Source organism: Loxodonta africana, chromosome X (assembly GCF_030014295.1).
Source record: "Loxodonta africana isolate mLoxAfr1 chromosome X, mLoxAfr1.hap2, whole genome shotgun sequence".
Classification (NCBI taxonomy): domain Eukaryota; kingdom Metazoa; phylum Chordata; class Mammalia; order Proboscidea; family Elephantidae; genus Loxodonta; species Loxodonta africana.
Genome location: NC_087369.1, coordinates 128,726,260 through 128,748,269, shown reverse-complemented (window position 1 = coordinate 128,748,269; position 22,010 = coordinate 128,726,260). Strand labels below are relative to the sequence as shown.

At 40.8% G+C, this 22,010-nt stretch overlaps 1 protein-coding gene across 1 annotated transcript in view; it reads right to left on the bottom strand.

The window, feature by feature from the left end:
• VSIG1 (V-set and immunoglobulin domain containing 1) overlaps positions 1–18,575 on the bottom strand; it is a 56,953-nt gene extending 38,378 nt beyond the window's left edge. The window contains 2 exon segments of the mRNA XM_064278468.1: positions 17,615–17,848; positions 18,509–18,575. Coding sequence (XP_064134538.1) covers positions 17,615–17,848; positions 18,509–18,575 — 301 coding nt within the window.
• Positions 18,576–22,010: the final 3,435 nt, after the last annotated feature.

Here is a 22,010-nt window from a genome sequence, read left to right as displayed (position 1 = left end):
ACAGAGTTATGAAGTGAAAAAACATTCATTTCTGTGTGAACCAACTTTGGACATGTCACCCTTTTTTGAAGCACTGCCCTTCACCAAAACTGTCAGTAGAATTACTTGCATGCTTATGTCCTCCAGGTTAGAAACCTTATAATACTTATTCCCTAACCCAATTTTGCAAAATCAGGTTAGTGAATAAATAAATACTTTAAGACTTCCATTGGATGAGTCTGAATTTTTGCAGAATTAGGTTACTGAATTGGTGCTATAGGGTTCCCTTGGAAAGGGGGTTCACTAGCAGGCCATGAGAGGCTGTACAGATAAGAAGTCTTCATGTGTATGTGAATTTCTAGTAGAGTTCCTCTTATGCTTAAGTTACCCTAAGAAACATAAGGGCCACCTCTGGCTCTTCCTATATGACCTCTAACTCCTGTTGTTTCCATTTTGCAATGGTTCTCAGATTTGCTGCTTCTCCAATCTGATGCTTCCACCCTGATCCAAGCACTCAGCTTCCCATCCCTACAGTAACAGCATCCTAAATAGTCTCCCCACTTCTTCCTCCTTCACTCTGTGTAGTGAAGGCACAGGCCACTCTTCTACCCCTGATTAAGCATCTTCAATAATACCCTATATGGCCTCTTTCATCAAGTCCTTAGTCTGGATCCTGGGCCCTCCAAGACCTGGTCCTCACCTCACCTGAACTTTAGTCACATTAAATCATCCACCTGAAAAATGCTGTCAAGATTTACTGCCTCAAAGTGTTCTGTCACATGAAAGATGTGCACTTGTCAAGTGATATATTTTATGAACTTTACAGGAAATATTTGACCTATCTTAGCCAAGCCAATTTTCCACTGCTTCTCAGAAAGATATTTTGCCCCCATCAGGCCTGGTTCCTTTCTGCAGCCCACCCCTCCATGCTCATGTCTGATGCCAAACCTTGGCTCCAGGGGACTTTGATCTTCACTTAGAATTTCTTCCTTCCTCCTCTTGCTATTCAAGCATAGTCTTAGTGCTGGTTAGCCATGGTCTCCTATGTGAATATTTCACTGAGCCACAAAAATCCCACCAGTCCTTTCTGGGCTCCCCCTTGGATAAATCCGCAGAGCACTTAGAGCCAAAACCTTGCAAACGGCACTTGATTGCGCTCCAGTAGTTTTCTATTGATTAAATAGGTTTCCCCTAAACACAGTGACTATGAGCCCCTCCAGGTCAGGGACCGGGTCTTATATAGACAATTCCTAATTCAAGAAAGGGTATATCCCAAAAAGTATTGGTAAGCCCGTTGATTGGACTCAAGAATACACTTTCCTTCAGAAACAATGCTATAAACAGAAGTCTCATTCCCAGACTTACGCAGTACATAGTCTAGCACTGGCTTGAATTCGGAGTGCTGGGCCACATGGGAAAGGGGAAGAGGAGAAGGAGCAGGAGATGGCAGAGAAAAAACTTCCTTTCCCTTTCCCAAGACATGGGTTGAGCCCAAGGCTATGTATTTTCCCCAAATAACTATGACATGTCTTTGACACTTATCTTCTTTTCTACCCCCTCTAAGGTCTCCTGGCCCCATGTTCCAGTAGGTTGCCCTAAGGGAGGGTCTTACTACCCGGAACATTCCATGCTCCAAAATTACTTTTTCCTTTCCATCCTGATTCCTCCCAGAAACACTCTCCCTTCTCTGTGCAAGCAGATATCAGCTCCATGTTAGGAGTGGGAAAAACCAACTCAAAGGGATTCCCATGAACATTCATTCCCCTATCTGTTTGCACTATTGAAACTATAATTCTGTTTCCCCAGCTAAATCTCTGACTGGGAGTATCAGGTAAGGCAATAAAGATAAATGGTCCTAGGGAAGAGGTTTTACAGAGGAGGACAGCTTGTAGGGTGGCCTCTGGAGATCCATACCAGCTCTTCTCAGCCTTGGTTCTGCCTTTACCTCTGAGTCCACCGAGTCTCCAAAAGACCCAAGACTTTCACAATGGCTCCCCTGGAAGTAATACTGGCATTTCCAGTGGTGGGGAGAGGGAACTTGGAATTGAAGTTGTAAATCCGGTGTTTGTAAACTAGAGGCTTCCTATGTTTCCTTCTATGCCCCATAGGTAAGGTAACAACAAAATTGATTGTTAAAGCCAAGACACTTTTGAGAGTGAGAGGAATTTTATTAGCAATTACATGGAACAGAAGGTGTAAAGTGTAACAGTCCCGGGCAAACCTGGGCATCTGGCCACCTACCCACAGGTCAGTGTTAGGGACAGAGAAGGTGCTAAGTAAGAACTTGCTAATTGATTCAATACATCTAAGTGGGAGGGTAGGATTTAAGGGTATTGTTCAAACTCATCTGCACCAGAGTCTCTCATACAAACAAAAAAACCCTCTGGAACATTTAACTAAAATGCTTACATTGCTGCTATGTTGTTCCTAACTGAAACAGACAGAATTCTGTTAAACTCTAAGAGATAACTTCAATTTTCTGCTTGAAACTGAATTTTTATGTCATTGACTGTTGCTCAAAACAAGTAGGCCATTAGGTAGCACGTGAAATATTATTAAATATCCTTCACGTTTTTACAGACCTTCATAATTTTCAAACTGCTTTTCCAGTTTATCTTCTCAACTAAAATAAATAGGTCAGGCATTATCTACATTTTATACGTAAGAAAGCTGAGGCTCCAAAACGTTGTGTCTCTTCCAAGGCCATATAGCTAGCGTTAGAAGCTGTTCCTCCCATCACATCACACAGTGTGATTGCAATGTAACAAACACGCTACTTCTCCCAGGATTCTTCCTTGGGAACGTTCAGAAACTGGTGATATCTACTTTAGTTCTCTTTTTTTTTTACTTAAAAATTACAAAAGTAATACAGTTTGATTTTTAAAAAAGATTTTAAAGAACAAAGACGTACATAGAGAAAAAAATCAAGTCCCCGTTTACTCACACACATGGGTAATCCCACGCCCATGCTCACAAGCCACAAGGGTTCAGCATTTTTAAAAGACCTTTTTCTATGCGTTTACACACACACACACACACACACACACACACACTCGCTTTTTTGGTAACATTAAGAATATTATACTATACATACTGTTCCATAACTTGCATTTTTCTCCCTTGAAAAAGTATTTTAAATCTCTATGTCACTATGTAAACTATATCTATAGATCTACATTATCCATTTTAACATCGCCTAGTATTTCATACTATGTATATATTCAGTACCCACTGCCATCGAGTCGATTCCGACTCATAGCGACCCTATAGGACAGAGTAGAACTGCACCATAGTTTCCAAGGAATGCCTGGCGGATTCGAACTGCGGACCTCTTGGTTAGCAGCTGTAGCACTTAACCACTATACCACCAGGGTTTCCAAACTTAATTAACCAGACTTAATTAATAATTAACTATCCTCCTATTGGTGAATTCTTAGGACATTTCCAGTTTTTCACTATTACAAACAATGGTGAGACTAGCATTCTTTCACTTATATCTCTGCCACTTGTGTGATTATTTCTGTAGATTGTTGTCATTAGCTGCCATTGAGTCGGCCCGTGACTCATGGCAACCCGACGCACAACAGGACCAGACCATCGTGATCCATAGGGTTTTCATTGGCTGATATTCAGTAGTAGATCACCAGGCCTTTCTTCCTAGTCTGTCTTAGTCTGGAAACTCTGCTGAAACCTGTTCAGCGTCATAGCAACATGCAGCCTCCACTGACAGATAGGTGGTGGCTGTGCTTGAGCCACATTGGCTGGGAATGGAACCCAGGTCTCCCACTTGGAAGGTGAGAATTCTACCACTGAACCACCACTGTCCTTCTTAGGTACTTAGAAATGGAATTACTGGGTCAAAGGGTATGAACATTTTAATTTTTTATATATTCTCCAATACTGTCCACCAGAAATTCTTTACAAATCTGTATTTCCACTGTTAGTGATTACCAGGGGCAAGACGGAAGGGGAAAGGGGGAATCATTATTTAGGAAGCATCCAGTTTCTGTTTATGGTGATGAAAAATTTGGCAACGGATATTGGTGATGGGTGCACATGACTAATGTAATTAGTGTCACTAAATTGTACACATAAAAAATCTTGAACTGGCAAAGTTGTGTTATATATGGACACCCTGGTGGCATAGTGGTTAAGAGTTCGTCTGCTAACCAAAAAGTCAGCAGTTCAAATCCACCAGGGGCTCGTTGGAAACCCTATGGAGCAATTCTACTCTGTCCTATAGGGTCACTATGAGTCGGAATCCACTCGACGGCAACGGGTTTGGTTTGGTTTTTTGTGTTATATATATCTTTACAACAATTAAAAAAAAAAGAGTGTATGAAAATGCCCACTTCTGCACAGCCTTGTCAACCGTAAAAATTATCCACCTTTTGTTTTTACTAGTATCATGGTCTAAAGCTGGTATTTCATTGTTTTAAGTTGTATTTCTCTGAGGTTAAGCCTCTTTTCGTAGGTTTACTGGTCAAATATTCCTTTCTCTGTGAATTTCCTGTTTGTGACCTTAGCCCACTTTTCTATTGGATTTTATATGTCTTAATATTGTAGATTTGTTTTTTTTGATATTGTAGAAGTACTATTTATGTATTATTAATATTAATCCTGGGTTTGGTATATATGTTATAAATATTTTCTTCCAGTTCATCATTTTTCTTTTTAACTTTGTCTTTCATCATAAAGAACTTTTCATTTTGTTGCAGTTTAGTCTATTAATTTTTTCTTTGCTGCTTCTGAGTTTCACATTTATGGAAAATTTACTCTATATTTTCTTCTAATGCTTCTATAATTTTGTCTCTTGCCATCTCAGTTATGGCAACTCTATCCTTCCACATTTATCAGCAAATTCTTTGGACCCCATGTTCAAAATGTATCCAAACTTTGACTACTTTTTCCCACCTTCACTGCTTCCACCCTTGCCCACTTAGAGTCTTCTCATCAGAGCAGCCAGAATGATCCTTTCAATATGCAAGTTAGATCATGTCTCACTTTCACTCAAGATCCTCCAACAGATCCCAATTTCTCTCAAAATAAAAGCCAGTTTTTAAAATAGCTCAGAAGATACTAAAATGATCTGTCTTGCCCCCTTCACCTCCTCTCTGGCCATTCTTTTTCCTCTCATTCTGCTCTAGCCACACCGGTCTCCTTGTTGATTCTTGAGTGAGCTAGGCACCTTCCCACTTTTTAGGGCAGTTTGCACTGGCTTAGTCGCCTCTGCCTGTGACATCTTTCCCCCAGATCTCAGCAGGACCAACCCTCATCTTCTTCAAGTCTTTTCTCAAATACCCACTGCCGTCGAGTGGATTCCAACTCATAGTGACCCTATAGGACAGAGTAGAACTGCCCCATAGAGTTTCCAAGGAGTGCCTGGCAGATTTGAACTGCTGACCTCTGGGTTAACAGCTGTAGCACTTAACCACTACACCACCAGGGCTTCCTTTCTCAAATACCAGTTTTCAATAAGGCCTCCCTTGTTGACACTGCTTAAAACTGCAGCTTTCTTCACTCTAGCCCTTGCAATCTCCCCTACCTTTCCTTTTTTCATAGCACTCATTACTTTCTAAAGGAGCCCTGATGGCGCAACTGTTAAGTGCTTGGCTGCTAATCAAAAGGTTGGCTGTTCGAACCTGCCCAGCAGCTCTTGAGGGGAAAGAACTGGAGATCTGTTCCCGTGAAGATTACAGCCTAGAAAACCCTGTGGGGCAGTTCTACTCTGTTGAAAGGACTTAATGGCACGTAATTAACAACAACTACTTTACCTTCTAACATACTATACAGTTTACTTATTGTTTTCCCCCCAGTTAGAATATAAGTTTCAGGAGAACAGGGATTTCCATCTCCTTTGTTTTCTATTTATCCCAAGGACCTAAAACAGTGCCTCACATATAGCAGGCACTCACTAAATATTTGCTAAATGAATGAATTTATGAACCTGGATTTAATCCATTTAGAGTTTGTTTTTGTGTATTGTGTGAGACAGGGTGAAATGTTTTTAAAATGTCCTATCTTAAAATAGGACAACAAATCATTATCATTTGAGGGGAGATTTGCTCTTTGAAACAGCTAAGCCATTTGGGGCTAAGTCTAATGAATAAGGTGGGTGATCCAATTCAGTAATGCTGTTTTATGGCCCGGAAATGAGGTTTAATTACAATGTAATGAGCCTGCTGTCTTTGTGTGGCTTGGGAGCTCATTCAAAAGGCAGACCAAGGGCCATTCATAGGGCACAAGCATGACAGACAAATAGAGAAATCTCGGGGTAAAGCTTTTCATACATATTTTTGATCACTGAAGTAGCCACCATGGGAAAATCAGAATTTGCTGGACTTCCTTACACTTATTTACTGGTTTCATATGATTTAAAATTTTTTTTAATTACATATGGAAGCACATAATCTAGTCAGTGTTTAGAATCTAGCAATTTTAATTCATTCCCTTTGGAATGGCTCCAAAGGTGTTCCAAAAATTCCTTGAGCAATAACAGCACCATTAAACCTTTAGTCCTTTTTCCCACTCCTGCCACATATGTCCACTTATATATATGACTGCCACTTCCAACTCAGCCTCACGCACATCATCCTCTGTTTCTCATCCTGTGTCACTTCCCAACCACTGTTGCTGGTGCCCCGTTATAACTCTTCACTGGAGTACTCGTAGACTGCTACTTTTATTCAACCTTGCCATTCCACCAGCCTATCTTCTCATTTCCATCTCCTCTGCTATACTCTAGTTCACCCTTGTTATCTCTCATTTAGACCATTGCAGTGGCCCCCTAACCTATCTCCTGGCTTCTAATCTTTCTCGCTCTCAAATTCATCCTTTATAATTGTGCCAGATAAGTTTTCCTAAAGTCCAACCTAATCATGTCATTCTCTTGCTCGAAAATCTCCCATGACTCCTCATCACTTCTTTGTCTAGACACAAACATTTATATCTGGCATCCAATAGGTACCCAGCCTACATTTCCTGTCTGTTTTCTGTTATTTGTATAACCAAAGAATGTCAGAGCTGGCAGAAGTCTTAAAGGTAGTCTCTAAACAAAACTGAATACTCCGTTTCCTGAACACATGCCTCACTTTTCCACCCCTGGCTCTTTACATAGGCTATTCCCTTTTCCTAGAGCACCCACCCCACCAAGTCCACTTGTCAAAAATCCACCCATCCTGCAAACCTCACCACAAATACTAACTCCTCCGTAGATAGTCACGTGATTCCTACGTGATGTCACCTACTTTCAAGCTCCTCATAACTAAAAAACCAAAACCAAAGCCAGTGCCATCGAGTCGATTCTGACTCATAGCGACCCTGTAGGACAGAGGAGAACTGCCCCATAGAGTTTCCAAGGAGCGCCTGGTGGATTCAAACTGCCGACCCTTTGGTTGGCAGCCGTAGCACTTAACCACTACACCACCAGGGTTTCCGAGCCCCTCACGGCATTAGCAAATGCCTTTCTCACAGTGCTTAGAGCATGTCATAGTTATTTATGTACTGGTCCTCTTCATGCCCTATGAGACTGCAAGCTCCTGGAGAGAACAGGTCTCACATACACACACAGAGCTTGTTGTGGGCCAGGCATTGTACTAGGCACTTTAATTGCATTAGCTCACTTAATCCTTAACAGCTTTATGAGGAAGGTGGTATTATTATCCCCATTTTATAGGTGAGGAAACTAAAACAAGCAAACAAAACCCCTCCAGTTTCTGTCATGTTGATTCTGATTCATGGTGACCCATGTGTTAGAGTAGAACTATGCTCCATAGGCTTTTCAATGGCTGAGTTTTTGGAAGCAGATTGCTAGGCCTTTCTTCCACAGCACCTCTGGGTGGACTCAAACCTCCAACCTTTCAGTTAGCAGCTGAGTGTTTGAATCATTTGCACCACCCAGGGACTCCTAAGGAAATTAAGCAATTTGCACAAATCTCATACATAGCAACTGGTGGACTCAGGATTCATATTCTCACCCCTCTCAAACTCCTTCAAATATTTCTGCTATATAACCCACTTCCTATTTCACACGCTCAGTTAGGTGGTTTTCAGTTCTCTTCAATGCATGGTACCTATTGGTTCCCGCCTCCCCTCCCATTCCTTGATTGCACATGTCTGGTGAGCAATCCTTTTTATCTTGCTTTACCAGTTGCCCGTTGTGAAATGGCTACCACTCACCTGCTTCACAATTATGACTGTTACTGGTCAAAGCCTCAGTCCCTGGTGCCCACCTTATTGCTGAAACTGATGCTCAGAGAGAAATTTTCCAAAGATCACACAGTAAATTCCAGAGCCAGGACCTCAGACCGAGTCTGGTGGCTCTGGAGCACATGCTCTTAAATAATGGTATCCTTTTGCTTTAAGGACCTGGCTTGGTATCGGCAACACAGGAGATGCTTAATAGATGATTAGTGAATTGACTTTTGCAAGTTCATGATGCCTTAGAGTGACTACTTTGAAAGGTAGCACAAGTTTGGATGCATCTGATCTATTCGTTGAAAAACAAACCTAGAATAACATCATCATCATCAACAACAAAAAGCTTCCTTACTTTAGGTTAAGACTGAGTTGCCTTAAAAATAATAATAAAAAAAAAGAGGAAAGATACATAAGTCTACAATTTTCCAAGCCAAGACATTGGGAGTCCCAGATTACAGGCTCTAGAAAGGGAAACTCTCAAGTGAACTCCGTGATGCTATGCAGTGAGAAAGACCCCTTTCCCCCTCATATCCACGGTATAAGGACTGGAACTTCTCTCAGCGATCAACTTCATGTGAACGTGGCATCAGTTGTTAAATGTGCTCTCTGGGCACCTTGCTGGGAGTCCTTCAGAGGCCTCCAGAGAAATGCCAAAAGTGGTCCTCAGTAAGGCTGTGAAGCAGGGGCTATTCAGGGGTATATTAGGCAGAGGCATGGAACTTCGTATCTTCTTGAATTTGGGAAAGTTTTGTTTCATGTCTTGGAGGGAAGAATCAGGTAGAAAGTTCTCCTTTGGCAAGTTGTGTTTTAACAATAAGTATGAGTCAGCTTGTGTCGAGTAGTCTGGGATTGCTTACCTAGCGATAGTAGGGAGGCTGGAAAGGGTTAGTACCAGGAACTCTATGTTAACCGATAGTGTGACTCAACGTGCTGTGTACATTAAAGTGTTTGGGGAAGCCTACTCCTAGGCAATTGATGTTGACGCACTGTACAAACACATGTCATAGACTCTGCTTTGGAAAAACCACATGCGTATGCAAACATACACACACACCTCCAATTCCTTGCAGTTGGGAGAGGCCCAACTTGATTTGTATCAAGAAAAACCACATTCTAATGGTATAATTGCAGGGTCCTGATTTTTTTAAAAAACAAATCCTATTCAACACTTCCTAAAAATGCCATACCAGAGTGAAATTAACCGTAAAAACCAGAGATCCTTTTGGAGTCAAGAGACTGAAGAGTTTCACAGCTGTCCAAACTGGGTAATGGCACCTGTGACATAGTGATACCAAACCCAGTGCCGTGGAGTCGATGCCTACTTATAGCGACCCTATAGGATAGAGTTCCCAAGGAGCGCCTGGCGGATTCGAACTGCGGACCCTTTGGTTAGCATCCATAGTACTTAACCACTACGCCACCAGGGTTTCCTGACATAATAATAAGAGCGACCAAATGCTGAAGGCTTTCTAGGTGACGGGCAGGCCCTGGGTTAAGCATTTTGTATGCATTAACCTAGCAAAAACCCAGTGCCGTCGAGTCGATTCTGACTCATAGCGACCCTGTAGGACAGAGTAGAACTGCCCCATAGAGTTTCCAAGGAGTGCCTGGTGGATTCAAACCGCCGACCCTTTGGTTAGCAGCCGTAGCACTTAACCACTACGCCACCAAGGTTTCCTTACATGCATTGTTTCAAAATAATCCTATGAAGGAGGTATTAGTTACAGTAAAGCCTGTGAAATTAGGAATCTGTGCAAGGCAGAAACCTGCCAGAGAAGGAAAACTCAAATGTTTTCCACTAAATAGAGAGTGATAGAAAAGCGGTGACTGCACCCTGTCAAAGGTGGAAAACTTGCAAAACCCGGGAAAACAAGGCAGTCCCTTCGAGTTCCGGTTTTCACAGTTTTCTCTGTATAATTCTCATGTTAAAAAAAACAGATGAGGAAAATGAAGTTCAGAGAAGTGAAATGACTTGCCATTGGCCAGACAGCTTGTACCTGGCAGAGCGAAGATTTGGGCCCAGGTGTGACTGCTCCAAAGTCCGTGTCCTTGCTCATTATGTGGTAGAACCTCCCAGCATTTGTCAAGGGACAGTTGAATACATAGAAAACACAGTTCCTGCTCACCAAGTTTACACTTTTGCTGGGAATACAATACCAATATGCACAAAACAGAGACTAATACTGGGGATTACATGATTATAAAGGGCTACATTATGCAGCACAGTCAACAAATACATACAAGTCCAGAAAAGGAAGTGTGGGCCACTACAAGAGAAGACTGTGAGCCCCGAATCCTCACTGCTGAGTAAAGGAATGATGAGAGTTCCACAGCGTCCACCTGGCTGAGGAGAGAGATTCTGGGAGGATTTTAGCAGAATTTTTTTAAAGTTTTTTTTGTTTTTAACTGTACTTTAGATGCAGGTTTACAGGACAAACTAGCTTCTCATTAAGCAGTTAGTACACATATTGTTTTATGACATTAGATAATAATCCCACCATATGTCAACACCCTCCCTTCTCGACCTTGGGTTCCCTTTTACCAACTTTTCTGTCCCCTCCTGCCTTCTAGTCCTTGCCCCTGAACTGGTGTGCCCCTTTAGTCTCCTTTTGTTTTATGGGCCTGTCTAATCTTTGGATAAAGGGTGAATCTCAGGAGTGACTTCCTTACTGAGCTGAAAGGGTGTCTGGGAGCCATACTATCAGAGTTTCTCTAGTCTCTCTTTGCCAGGCCCGCAAGTCTGGTCTTTGTTTGTGAGTTAGAATTTTGTTCTACATTTTTCTCCAGCTCTGTCCAGGACCCTCTGTTGTGATCCCTGTCAGAGCAGTCGATGGTAGCCAGGCACCATCTAGTTGTGCTGGACTCAGTCTGGTGGAGGCTGTGGTAGTTATGGTCCATTAGTCCTTTGGACTGATCTTTTCCTTGTGTCTTTAGTTTTCTTCATTCTCCTGTGCTCCTGACTGGGTGAGACCAGTGGAATATCTTAGATGGCCGCTCACAAGCTTTTAAGACCCCACAGGCTACTCACCCAAGTAGAATGTAAAACATTTTCTTTGTAATTATGTTATGCTGATTGAGCTAGATGTTCCACAAGACCATGGTCCCCATAGCCATCGGCCCAGCAATTTGGTCATTTCAGATAGTTTGGATGTGTCCATGGAGCTTCTGTCACCTGGCCTTTGACAAGTTGTGCTGGCTTCCCCAGTATTGTGTACTGTCTTACCCTTCACCAGAATTACCACGTATCTATCGTGTATTTAGCGTTTTTCCATCCTCATCCCACCCCTCCCTCATAATCATCAAAAATTGTTTTTTTGTGTGTGTGTAAACCTTTTCATGAGTTTTTACAGTGTTGGTCTCATACAATATTTGTCCTTTTGTGATTGACTTATCTCACTCAGCATAATGCCCTCCAGATTCACCCATGTTATAAGATGCTTCGCAGATTCATCATTGGTCTTTATCGTTGCATAACACTCCGCTGTGTGTATGTACCATAGTTTGTTTATCCATTCATCTGTTGATGGGCATCTAGGTTGTTTCCATCTTTTTGCTATTGTGAATAATGCTGAAATGAACATGGGTGTGCATACATCTATTCGAATGATGACTCATTTCTCTAGGATATATTCCTAGGTTTGCTGGATCATATGGTATTTCTATTTCTAGCTTTCTAAGGAAGCACCATATCTTTTTCCAAAATGGTTGCACCATTTTGCATTCCCACCAACACTACATTAAAGTCCCAACCTCCCCGCAGCTCCTCCAACACTTGTTAGTTCCTGTTTTTTGGATTTGTGCCAGTAATGTCAGGGTGAGATGGTATCTCATTGTGGTTTTGATTTGCATTTCTCTAATGGCTAGTGATGGCTAGGGATCATGAGCATTTCCTAATGCATCTATTAGCTGCTTTGATGTCTTCTTTGATGAAGTGCCTGTTCATTTCCTTTCCCATTTTTTAATTGGATTATTTGTCTTTTTGTTGTAGAGATGTTGGGTTTTCTTGTAGATTTTAAAGATTAGACCTTTGTTTGATTTGTAATAGCCAATTTTTTTTCCCAGTCTGTAGGCTCTCTTTTTACTCTCTTGGTGAAATCTTTTGATGAGCATAAGTGTTTATTTATTTTTTTCTAAGTGTTTAGTTTTTAGAAGATCCAAGTTATCTAGCTTATTTTCTGGAGTTTGTGTGTTGATTGTGGTTTGTATCCTGTTAATGCCATGTATTAGGGCCTCTATCGTTGATCCTATTTTTTCTTCTATGATAGTTTTTGGCTTTATATTTAGGTCTTTGACCCATTTTTAAATTAGTTTTTGTGTATGGTGTGAGGTATGGGTCCCGTTTCATTTTTTTGCAGGCAGAAATCTAGTTTTGCTGGCGCCACTTTTTAAAAAGGCTGTCTTTTCCCTATTTGATGGACTTTGGGCACTTGTCAAAGATCAGGTAACCATAGGTGGATAAATTTACATCTGCATTCTCAATTCTCTTCCATTGGTCAATGTGTCTGTCGTTGTACCAGTACCAGGCTGTTTTGACTACCGTAGCTGTATAGTGCATTCTGAGGTCAGGTAGTGCGAGTCCTCCTACTTTATTCTTCTTCTTCAATTGGGCTTTACTTACTCAGTACTTCTTCCTTTTCTGTATAAAATTAATGATTATTTTTTTCATCTCTTTAGAGAATGCTGTTGGTATTTGGATTGGGATTGCATTGTATTTGTAAATTGCTTTAGGTAGAATTGTCATTTTCACAATATTAAGTCTACCTATCCATGAACATGGTTATTTTTCCATTCGTGTAGATCTCTTTTGGTTTCTTGCAATAGTGTTTTGTAGTTTTCTTCTTATAGGTCTTTTACATCCCTAGTTAGATTTATTCTTGTTTTTTTTTTTAGGGGCTATTTTTTTTTTATTATAAATAGTACTGTTTTCTTGATTTGCTTTTCTTAGCTCTCTTTATTGGTGTATAGGAATCCAACTGATTTTTTATGTTTATCCTGTATCTCACTACTCTGCTGAATCTTTCTATTAGTTCCGGTAGTTTTCACATGGAGTCTTTTGGGTTTTCTATGTATAGTATCATTAAAAACAAACAAACAAACAAACTCACTGCCATAGAGTTGATTCTGACTCATAGCAACCCTATAGGACAGAGTAGAGCTGCCCCATAAAAAACCATATTATCTGCAAATAGGGACAGTTTTACTTCTTCATTACCATTTTGGATGCCCTTTATTTCTTTTTCTTGCCTTATTGCTCTAGCTAGGACTTCCAGCACAATGTTAAATGGAAGTGGTGATAAAGGGCATCTTTGTCTTGTTCCTGTTCTCAAGTGGAATGCTTTCAGCCTCTCTCCATTAAAAATGATGTTGGCTGTTGGTTTTGCATAGATGCCCTTTATTATGTTGAGAAATCTCCCTTCTGTACATATTTTATTGACAGTTTTTATCAGAATCGGTGTTGGACTTTGTTGAATGCCTTTTCTATGTCAACTGACATGACTATATGATTCTTTTCTTTCCTTGTATTTCTGTGGTGGATTACATTGATTTTCTACTGTTGGCGTATCCTTGCGTGCCTGGTATGAATGCTACTTGCTTGTGGTGTATTATTTTTTTGGTATGATACTAATTCTATTGGCTAGAATTTTGTTGAGAATTTCTGCATCTATATTCAGGAGAGATATTGGTCTGTAATTTTCTTTTTTTATGGTGCCTTTGCCTGGTTTTGGTATCACGGTTATGCTGGCTTCGTAGAATGAATTCAGAAATATCACTTCCTTTTCTATGTTCTGGAATATTTTGAGTAGTACTGGTGTAAGCTCTTTTCTCTCAATGTTTGGTAGAATTCTCCAGTGAAGCCGTCTGGGCCAGGGCTTTTTTTTTTTTTTTTTAGTTGGTTTTTTTTTTGTTGTTTTTAATTACCTTTTCAATCTCTTCTCTTGTTATGGGTTTGTTCAGATTTTCAACACCATTTTGTGTTAGTTTGGGTAGGTAGTGTGTTTCTGGAAACTTTTCCATTTCCTTTAGGTTTTCAAATTTGTTGGAGTATAGTTTTTCATAATACTCTGTTATGATCTTTTATATTTCAGTTGGGTCTGTTGTAATGTTTCCCATTTCATTTCTTATTTGGGTTATTTGCACCCTCTCTTATTTTTCTTTTTTCAGTTTGGCCAGTGGTTTGTCAATTTTGTCGATCCTTTCAAAGAACCAACTTAGGTTTTGTTGATCTTTCTATTGTTTTCCTATCCTCTATTTCATTTATTTCTGCTCTGATCTTTATTATTTCCTTTCTTCTGGTGGTTGTGGGCTTTTTTTTTTTTTTTGCTGTTCTCTTTCTATTTGTTTGAGTTGTGTAGATAATGTTTTGATTTTGTCCCTTTCTTCTTTTTTTGATGTGTGCATCTATTGCTTTAAATTGACCTCTGAGCCCTGCCTTTCCTGTGTCCCAAAGATTTTGGTACTATGTGTTTTCATTCTTGTTTGATTCTGAGAATTTTTTTTATTTCATCTCTGGTTTCTTCTATTACCCAGTGGTTTTTAAGCAGGGTGTTATTCAGTTTTCATGTAATTGATTTTTTTCCTTGCTCTTCCTGTTGCTAATTTCTACTTCGGTGGCATTGTGGTCAGAGAAGATACTTTGTATTATCTCAATGTTTTGGATTTTGTTGAGGGTTGTTCTGTGGCCTAAGATGTGGTCTGTTCTGGAGAAAGTTCCATGTGCATTGGAAAAGAATGTGTACTTTGCAGCTGTTGGGCGAAGTGTCTTATATATGTCTATGAGGTCATGTTGGCTGATTGTGCCCTTTAGCTCTTCTGTATCTTTGTTGAGTTTCTTTCTAGATGTTCTGTTCTTTACCAAGAGTGGTGTGTTGAAGTCTCCTATTATTGTGGAACTGTCAATTTCTCTTTTCAGTGCTGTTAGACATTGTTTTATGTATTTTGAAGCCTTGTCATTGGCTGTGTAGATGTTTATTATGGTTATGTCTTCATGATGGATCATTCCTTTAATCATTACATAGTGTCCTTCTTTGTCTTTTATGGTGGATTTTGTTTTAAAGTCTCTTTTATCTGAGATTAGTATTTCCACTCCTGCTCTTTTTTGATAGCTTTTTATTTGATATATATTTTTCCACCCTTTGATTTTTAATAAATTTTACAACTTTGTTTTTAAGGCGTGTCTCTTGTATACAGCACATTGATGAATCCTGCTTTTTATCCATTCTGTCACTTTCTGCCTCTTTATGGGTGCATTTAGGCCATTTAAATTCAGCGTAGTTATTGATAGGTGTGAGTTTATTGCTGTCATTTTGTCGTGCTTCTTTTTGTGATACTGATGTTTTGTTTGCTCCTCTTACTCTCCTGTGCTGAATTCCTTTTGTTTGTGGATTTTTTTTTCCATTTCTTTTGTTTTCGTGGATTTTGTTTTTACTGAGACTTTATGATTTCTTCTTTATTTTGATGATTAGGTTTGTTAACTTTCTTTGTGGTTGCCTTGAAATTTACCCTTATCTTCCTAGGTTTAAACTAGTCTATTATTATTTGGTATTGCCTTGCCTTACTCTCCATTAGGAAGTTCTATACCTACACTGTTTATTCCCTCTTTTATTGTTCTGATGTTGTTGTCATTTACAGATTAATCTCTCTGATTCTCTGTTGCAATTCTTTCGGTTTTAGATAGTCCTTGAGGGTTCATTTCCTAGTTTGGTATCGGGCTGGTACCATCTTGTGTCCTAGATTCAGGCTGTAGTCTGATGTTTTTTGTTCTCAAACCAAAGTTCTCCCTTTAATAATTCTTGTAAGTTTGGTTTGGTTTTTACATATTTCCAAATTTCTGTTTATCTGGAAATGTCCTGATCTCACCATTATATTTGAATGAGAGTTTTGCAGGATATGTTATTCTTGGTTGGCAATTTTTTTCTTTCAATGTTTCATATGTCATCCCATTGCCTTCTTGCCTACATGGTTTCTGCTGAATAATCAGAGCTTAGTCTCATATTTCCGTTTTAGGCATCTAGTGCTGCTATAACAGAAATACCAGAAGTAGATGGCTTTAACAAAGACAAGTTTATTTTCTCACAGTCCAGTAGACTAGAAGCCCGAATTCAGGGCACTGGCTCCAGGGGAAGGCTTTTTCTCTCTGTTGGTTCTGGAGGAAGGTCCTTGTCATCAGTCTTCCCTTGGTCTAGGATCATCTCAGAGCAGGAACCTCAGGTCCAAATGTCGTTCTCTGCTCCCGGTGCTGCTTTCTTGCTGGTATGAGTTCCCCAACTCTCTGCTTGCTTCCCTTTCCTTTTTATCTCTTGAGAGATAAAAGATGATGCAGGCCACACCCCAGGGAAACTCTCTTTACACTGGATCAGGGAGGTAACCTGGTAAGGGTGTTACAATCCCCCCCACAACCCTCTTAAACATAAAGGTACAATCACAAAATAGAGGACAACCACAGAACACTGGAAATTGCGGCCTAACAAAGTTGATACAGACATTTTTGGGGGACATAATACAACTCATGACAGTTCCCCTCTGTGTGTGATTTCTCATTTTTCCTGAGCTGTTCTTAGGATTCTTTTTCTCTCTTTGGTTTTAGCGAGTGTGATTATGATATACCTTGGTGATTTTCTTTTGGGGTCTATCCTATATGAGGTTCATTGAGCTTCTTGAATGGTCAGCTTTTCATCTTTCATGATATTAGGGAAGTTTTCTGTCAGTAATTCTTCAATGATCCTCTGTGGTTTTTCCATTTTTTCTCCCTGTTCTGGAACTCCAATCACTCACAAATTTTTGCTTTTGATTGTATCCCACATAATTCTCAAGATTTCTTCATTTTTCTTGGTTCTTTTTTCTGATTTTTCCTCAAAAATAATGTTTGTCTTCAGTTTCACTGATTCTGTCTTCCATTGTTTTCAAACCTGCTCATCAGCCCTTCTATGACACTGTCCATTTCTGTAATCTTGTTGTTTATCTTTTGGATTTCTAATTGTTTTCGTATGATTTCTAGTTGTGAATATATTTGGGCATTTTGCTCCTGTATTACTTTCCTGAATTTTTCCATTTTTTGTCTGTATTTTCCATGAATTTGTCTGCCTTCTCCATGAATTTGTCTATTTTCCCCTTATTTCTGTCTGCGTTTTGCTTCTACTCTTGGATAGCTCTGAATATTATAGATTTCAATTCCCTATCAGGTAGTTCTAGTGCTTTTTCTCCTACTGGAAAGTTACCTGGTGTTTTATTTTGGATGCCTACTGGAACCATCCTGTCCTGTTTTTTTTTTTAATGTTTTGATATTATGTGCTGTCTTCAGGACAGTCAGTAGTTATTTTCTTCATTTGTTGATTGTAGATTTGTTTCTTCCAGCTTCTTTGTTTTATTTGGTTATGTCTGAACAGAAGGGCTGTGCGTTTTTTGTTGTTTGCTTCTCTGTGGACATGATACTTTTCACCTGCTTGTCCAATGGGCAAAGCCAGTTGTTCAGCTATGGTGCAGCAGGGCAGGTCAAGCTGAAGGGGAGGGGGCTGGGATGTGTTGTTTGTGGCACATACTAGGGCTGACAGGGTGGGCCAGGAGTCAGTACAGAGCAGGTTCTGGTAGGCCGTGCCTATGCTGCTCAGGGATGTGATGTTCAGTGTACAGTGCAGGTAGTCAGGAAGGAGGGGGGAGGTTGTGATGTGTGGAGCTAAGATGGGTAAGGAAAAGAAGAGAGAGAGGAGAGAGAAACAGGAGCCCAAAACTGCAACAACAAAAAAGAGTGCTAAGAGAGCTTGCCATTGGAATGGAGAGACAAGAAACTGAGAAATGGAGAAAAAACAAAAAGAGAAATAAATAAATAAAAATTAGAAGAAAGAAAAAAAGTCCCTAGGGATCCCACCAGTGTGGCTGTACTACCCGGGGAAGTGTCTTCCAAGCTGCACAGTACAGTCCAGTTAGAAGAGGCTCCCAAGCCAAGAAAACAAACAAAACAGAACAGAACCAAACAAAACAGACAAAAAAAAAAAGGACCCAGGGATCCCACCAGCGTGGCAGCATTGACAGGGAAGGAGTTTCTCAGCCAAGCAGCACTTCACAGCCTTTTAAGGAGGAGCAAACATGGCACATGGAGCCAGGTATTTGAGAGAAAGAAGGAAGAGGTGAGAGGCAGGGAACTAACCAAAAGAAGTGGAAAAAAGCAACACCAGCAACAAAGAAATGATACTGAGGGAGCCAGCCAGTATGGACGGGGCGAATCCAAGTGGCATGGATCCAGAGCTGGTTCCTCCCAGACAAGAGGCTGCTGCCAGTGGGAAGCAGCGGAGGTCGATTAGGGATATGAAGGGTGGGGGAATGGGAAAGTATATACCGCTGGTTACCAGGTGCTCTGTCTCATGCTGGGAGCTCCGTGAAGCTGGTCTCCAACAAGTGTCCATGATGGCAAATCCATGCTGATAGGGGACCTCTGCTTGTATCTCTCCTCACTCTCTGTTCTCTGTCAGTTTCTTATTCCATTAGGTGCTTGACTGAGTTCTTTATCTCTTCATTTGACACTCAGGGTTCCAGGATTGACGTTTGTCTCTATTTTACTTAGTTTTTTAGGTCTTTGTAGTGAAGGGTCGGTGTGGTGCTTCTGTCTATAGCACCATGTTGCCTTCACCCACTTTAGCAGAATTTTTGAAGGTGAAGATCTAGAACGGACAATGAAAAGAGAGAAGAAACCTTTTGAAGGGCAAGAATGAAAACAAGGCAAAGAAACAATGTTGTTTGTATGAAACAGCTGGAAAGAAATCAGTGCTGGAAATATCTAAAAGAGTTGTTAAGATGGAGTTCAAGCATCAAGGAGCTTGTAAAGAAGATAGACAAAAAAAATCAGGAGGAAATGGCAAAGGTGGCAAATTCTGTTGGATTTGGTTTAAAACAGAGGAAGCAAACTACAGGGCTGCTTTTTTGTTTTTTTGTCTGTTTGGTTTTCGTACTGCATGGTGTTTCGTGTGTGCTTTATTTTGTTTTTTTCTGGGTTTTGTTTGCTTGTTTTAATGAGAAGCAGCATAGCATGGTGATAAAGAGTGTGGACTCTAGAGTCAGACAGCTTGGCTTTAAATCCTGGCTCTGCCACTTAGCAGTTCAGTGACTGCAGGCAAGTTAATTTCTTTGTGCCTCATTTTCCTTATCCATAAAATGAGGTATAATAGATCCTACCTCATAGAATTGTTATAATAATGAAATAGGTTATTATTTATAAAGTTCTTCTAACAGTGCCTGCACATAGTAAGCTCTAGAGATGTGTTTGCCATGTAAATACAAACGTAATTCATCACCAACATTTACAAATGTGAGAAATTTCTAAAATTATTGTGCAAAAATCTTCCTCTTAAAAAACTGATAGGGTGTCACTGCTTAGATAGCACTGAGCTTCTGTTAAGAGTGATGGAAAATTTTGGAAACAGTGATGAACATAATTAATGAACATAATGTCACAGAATTGTACATGTAGAAATGTTGAAAAAATGGCAAATGTTTTATTATGCATATACTTACCACCATAAAAAAAAGATATCGCTGGTGAAGCACAGGGCATTTTAAGGACAGTGAAGCTATTCTGTATGACACTGTAATGGTGAACACAGGATATTACCCATTTGTCAAAACCTGTAGTACTCTACAACACAAAGCTTAATGGAAACTATGAACTTTAGTTAATAGTAATGGATCAATATTGGTTAATTGATTGTAACAAATGTGCCACAAGAATGCATGTGCTAATAATGCTAACAATAAGTGTAAGGAGCCTTGGTGGTGCAATGGTTAAGCACTCGACTGCTAACCAAAAGGTCAGCAGTTCGAACTCACCAGCTGCTCTGCAGGAAAAAAGACCTGGCTATCTGCTTCTGTAAATATTGTTGTTGTTGTACGCTGTCGAGTAGATTCCAACTCATAGCAACCCCATAAGAGAGTAGAACTGCCCCGTAGAGTTTCCAAGTGGCGGCTGGTGGATTTGAACTGCCGAGCTTTTGGTTAGCAGCCTGAGCCCTTAATCTCTTTGCAACCAGGGCTCCCCCATAAAGATTACAGCCTAGGAAACCCGATGGGGCAGTTCTACTCTGTCATATGGGGTCACTATGAGTTGGAATCGACTCGACAGCAAACAACAACAATAATAAGTGTACAGGGAGAAGCAAGGGTATATAAGAGTTCTCTGTACTTTCTGCACAATTTTTCTGTAAACCTAAAAGTGCTTTTAAAAATTTTTTTAAAAAACTGGTAGATAGGGCCATTCAGGCAGATCACAGCATAGCAACGACTGAAAAAAGCTGAGTAGTGTCTGCTGCCTTTAAGATGGGGCATACACCCTCTAACTGCCACAGTCTCCACCACCCCCAATTGCTTACACTTGGCCTACTTCATGTGGTTTTCTGACTCCGGATTTAAAGCGGAAGGAATATCCTAATTCCTACTATGCTCAGATATTTACAAAGTCAGCTTGTAAAGAAAGCACATTGGGCCTGGTACCCAGGGCATGTCTGAGCTCCCCAGGAGGCTCCAGCCCTTAGGGTCTAATAGAAAGTGTCTGTCCTCTTCCCAAGCTGGTGCCCTTACTTGGTCCCAGGGGCTGGGCCTCTGGGCTACATAAGCACCCCAACCCCCAAAGCCGTCTCCACTGCCTCAAACCTCCCTGCCCAGATGAACACTTCTGATGGGAAGGGGACTTTGTGTTCCCACAATGGTTTGTGCCAGCAACTCTGGGGAAATCATATTGCTGAGATCAACAAAGCAGGAATGTGCAGGCTTACCCTGAGTTGCCAGGCCTTGACAAATTGTGTAGTGTATGTCCTCCTCCTCAACCTGTTGGGTGGAGTAAACAGTACACCAAGGTCTAAAAACATCTACAGCTCAAGGAATAATTTACACAGCAGCTAGCTCCAAACCAAACTGTGAGATAGTCCAAGTTTTCTTCAGAGTCACCCGTTGGCTATAGCATTCCCAGCCTGTGAGCGTCTTGGTTTCCCCTGGCTCTTCATGTTCTTAGAGCTGCTCAGGGCCACTCTGTAGTAAGCCCCACCTGAGCCTCCCTAAAAGTAACCCTGGTGGCTTAATGGTTAAAATGCTCAGCTGCTGAAAAAAATGTCAATGGTTCGAACCCACCACCTGCTTGGCAGGAAGATGTGGCAGTCTGTTTCCTTAAGAGATTTACAGCCTTGGAAACCCTTTGGGGCAGTTCTACTCTGTCCTATAGGGTCACTATGAATCAGAATCGACTCACAGCAGTGGGTTTTGGGGAGCCTCCCTAGTGCATTTCTGACAATCTCAGAGCCGTTGGTTCTCCCCCTTAGGGCCTTCATTCTGCTCTCCAGGATGATGACTGAGCCCTGCTTGGGCGGAGTGTGTGTGCAGGCCTGCTGGCTCCTAGATGTCACCCTGGGGGCGGCCTCCCACCTTTGTTTGTGGAGAATGATTAATGGTAGGAATGCCAGGGTATGCAAGAGAGAAAAAGCAATGGAGGATAAAGGGAGATGTTTGGGAGAAGAGAAGAGACCTTGGGGCTTCGGTCAAATTCTGCCATCTCCACTACTTTTGAATGAGCATCATAGCTGTTCTTACACATGGGTACAGCTATGCGAGGAGGTCACAGAAGGCCCAGTTCTAAGGTTAGAAATCAGATTGCCCACAGTTCATAAAGAGTCAAGGCATAGTTGTGACATGACGGCACTGGAACATTGTGTCCAAGTCTTTCATTTCTCAGAGTGCCGAATATGCCCTGAATGGCAAAATTTATTTTAGAAGTAGAGCAGCGGATAGAACATAGGTCTCCTGACTTTTTGTATGACTTCCTGGTGAGGAAAAGGTGGTGGGAAACTTGGGACTTGTTC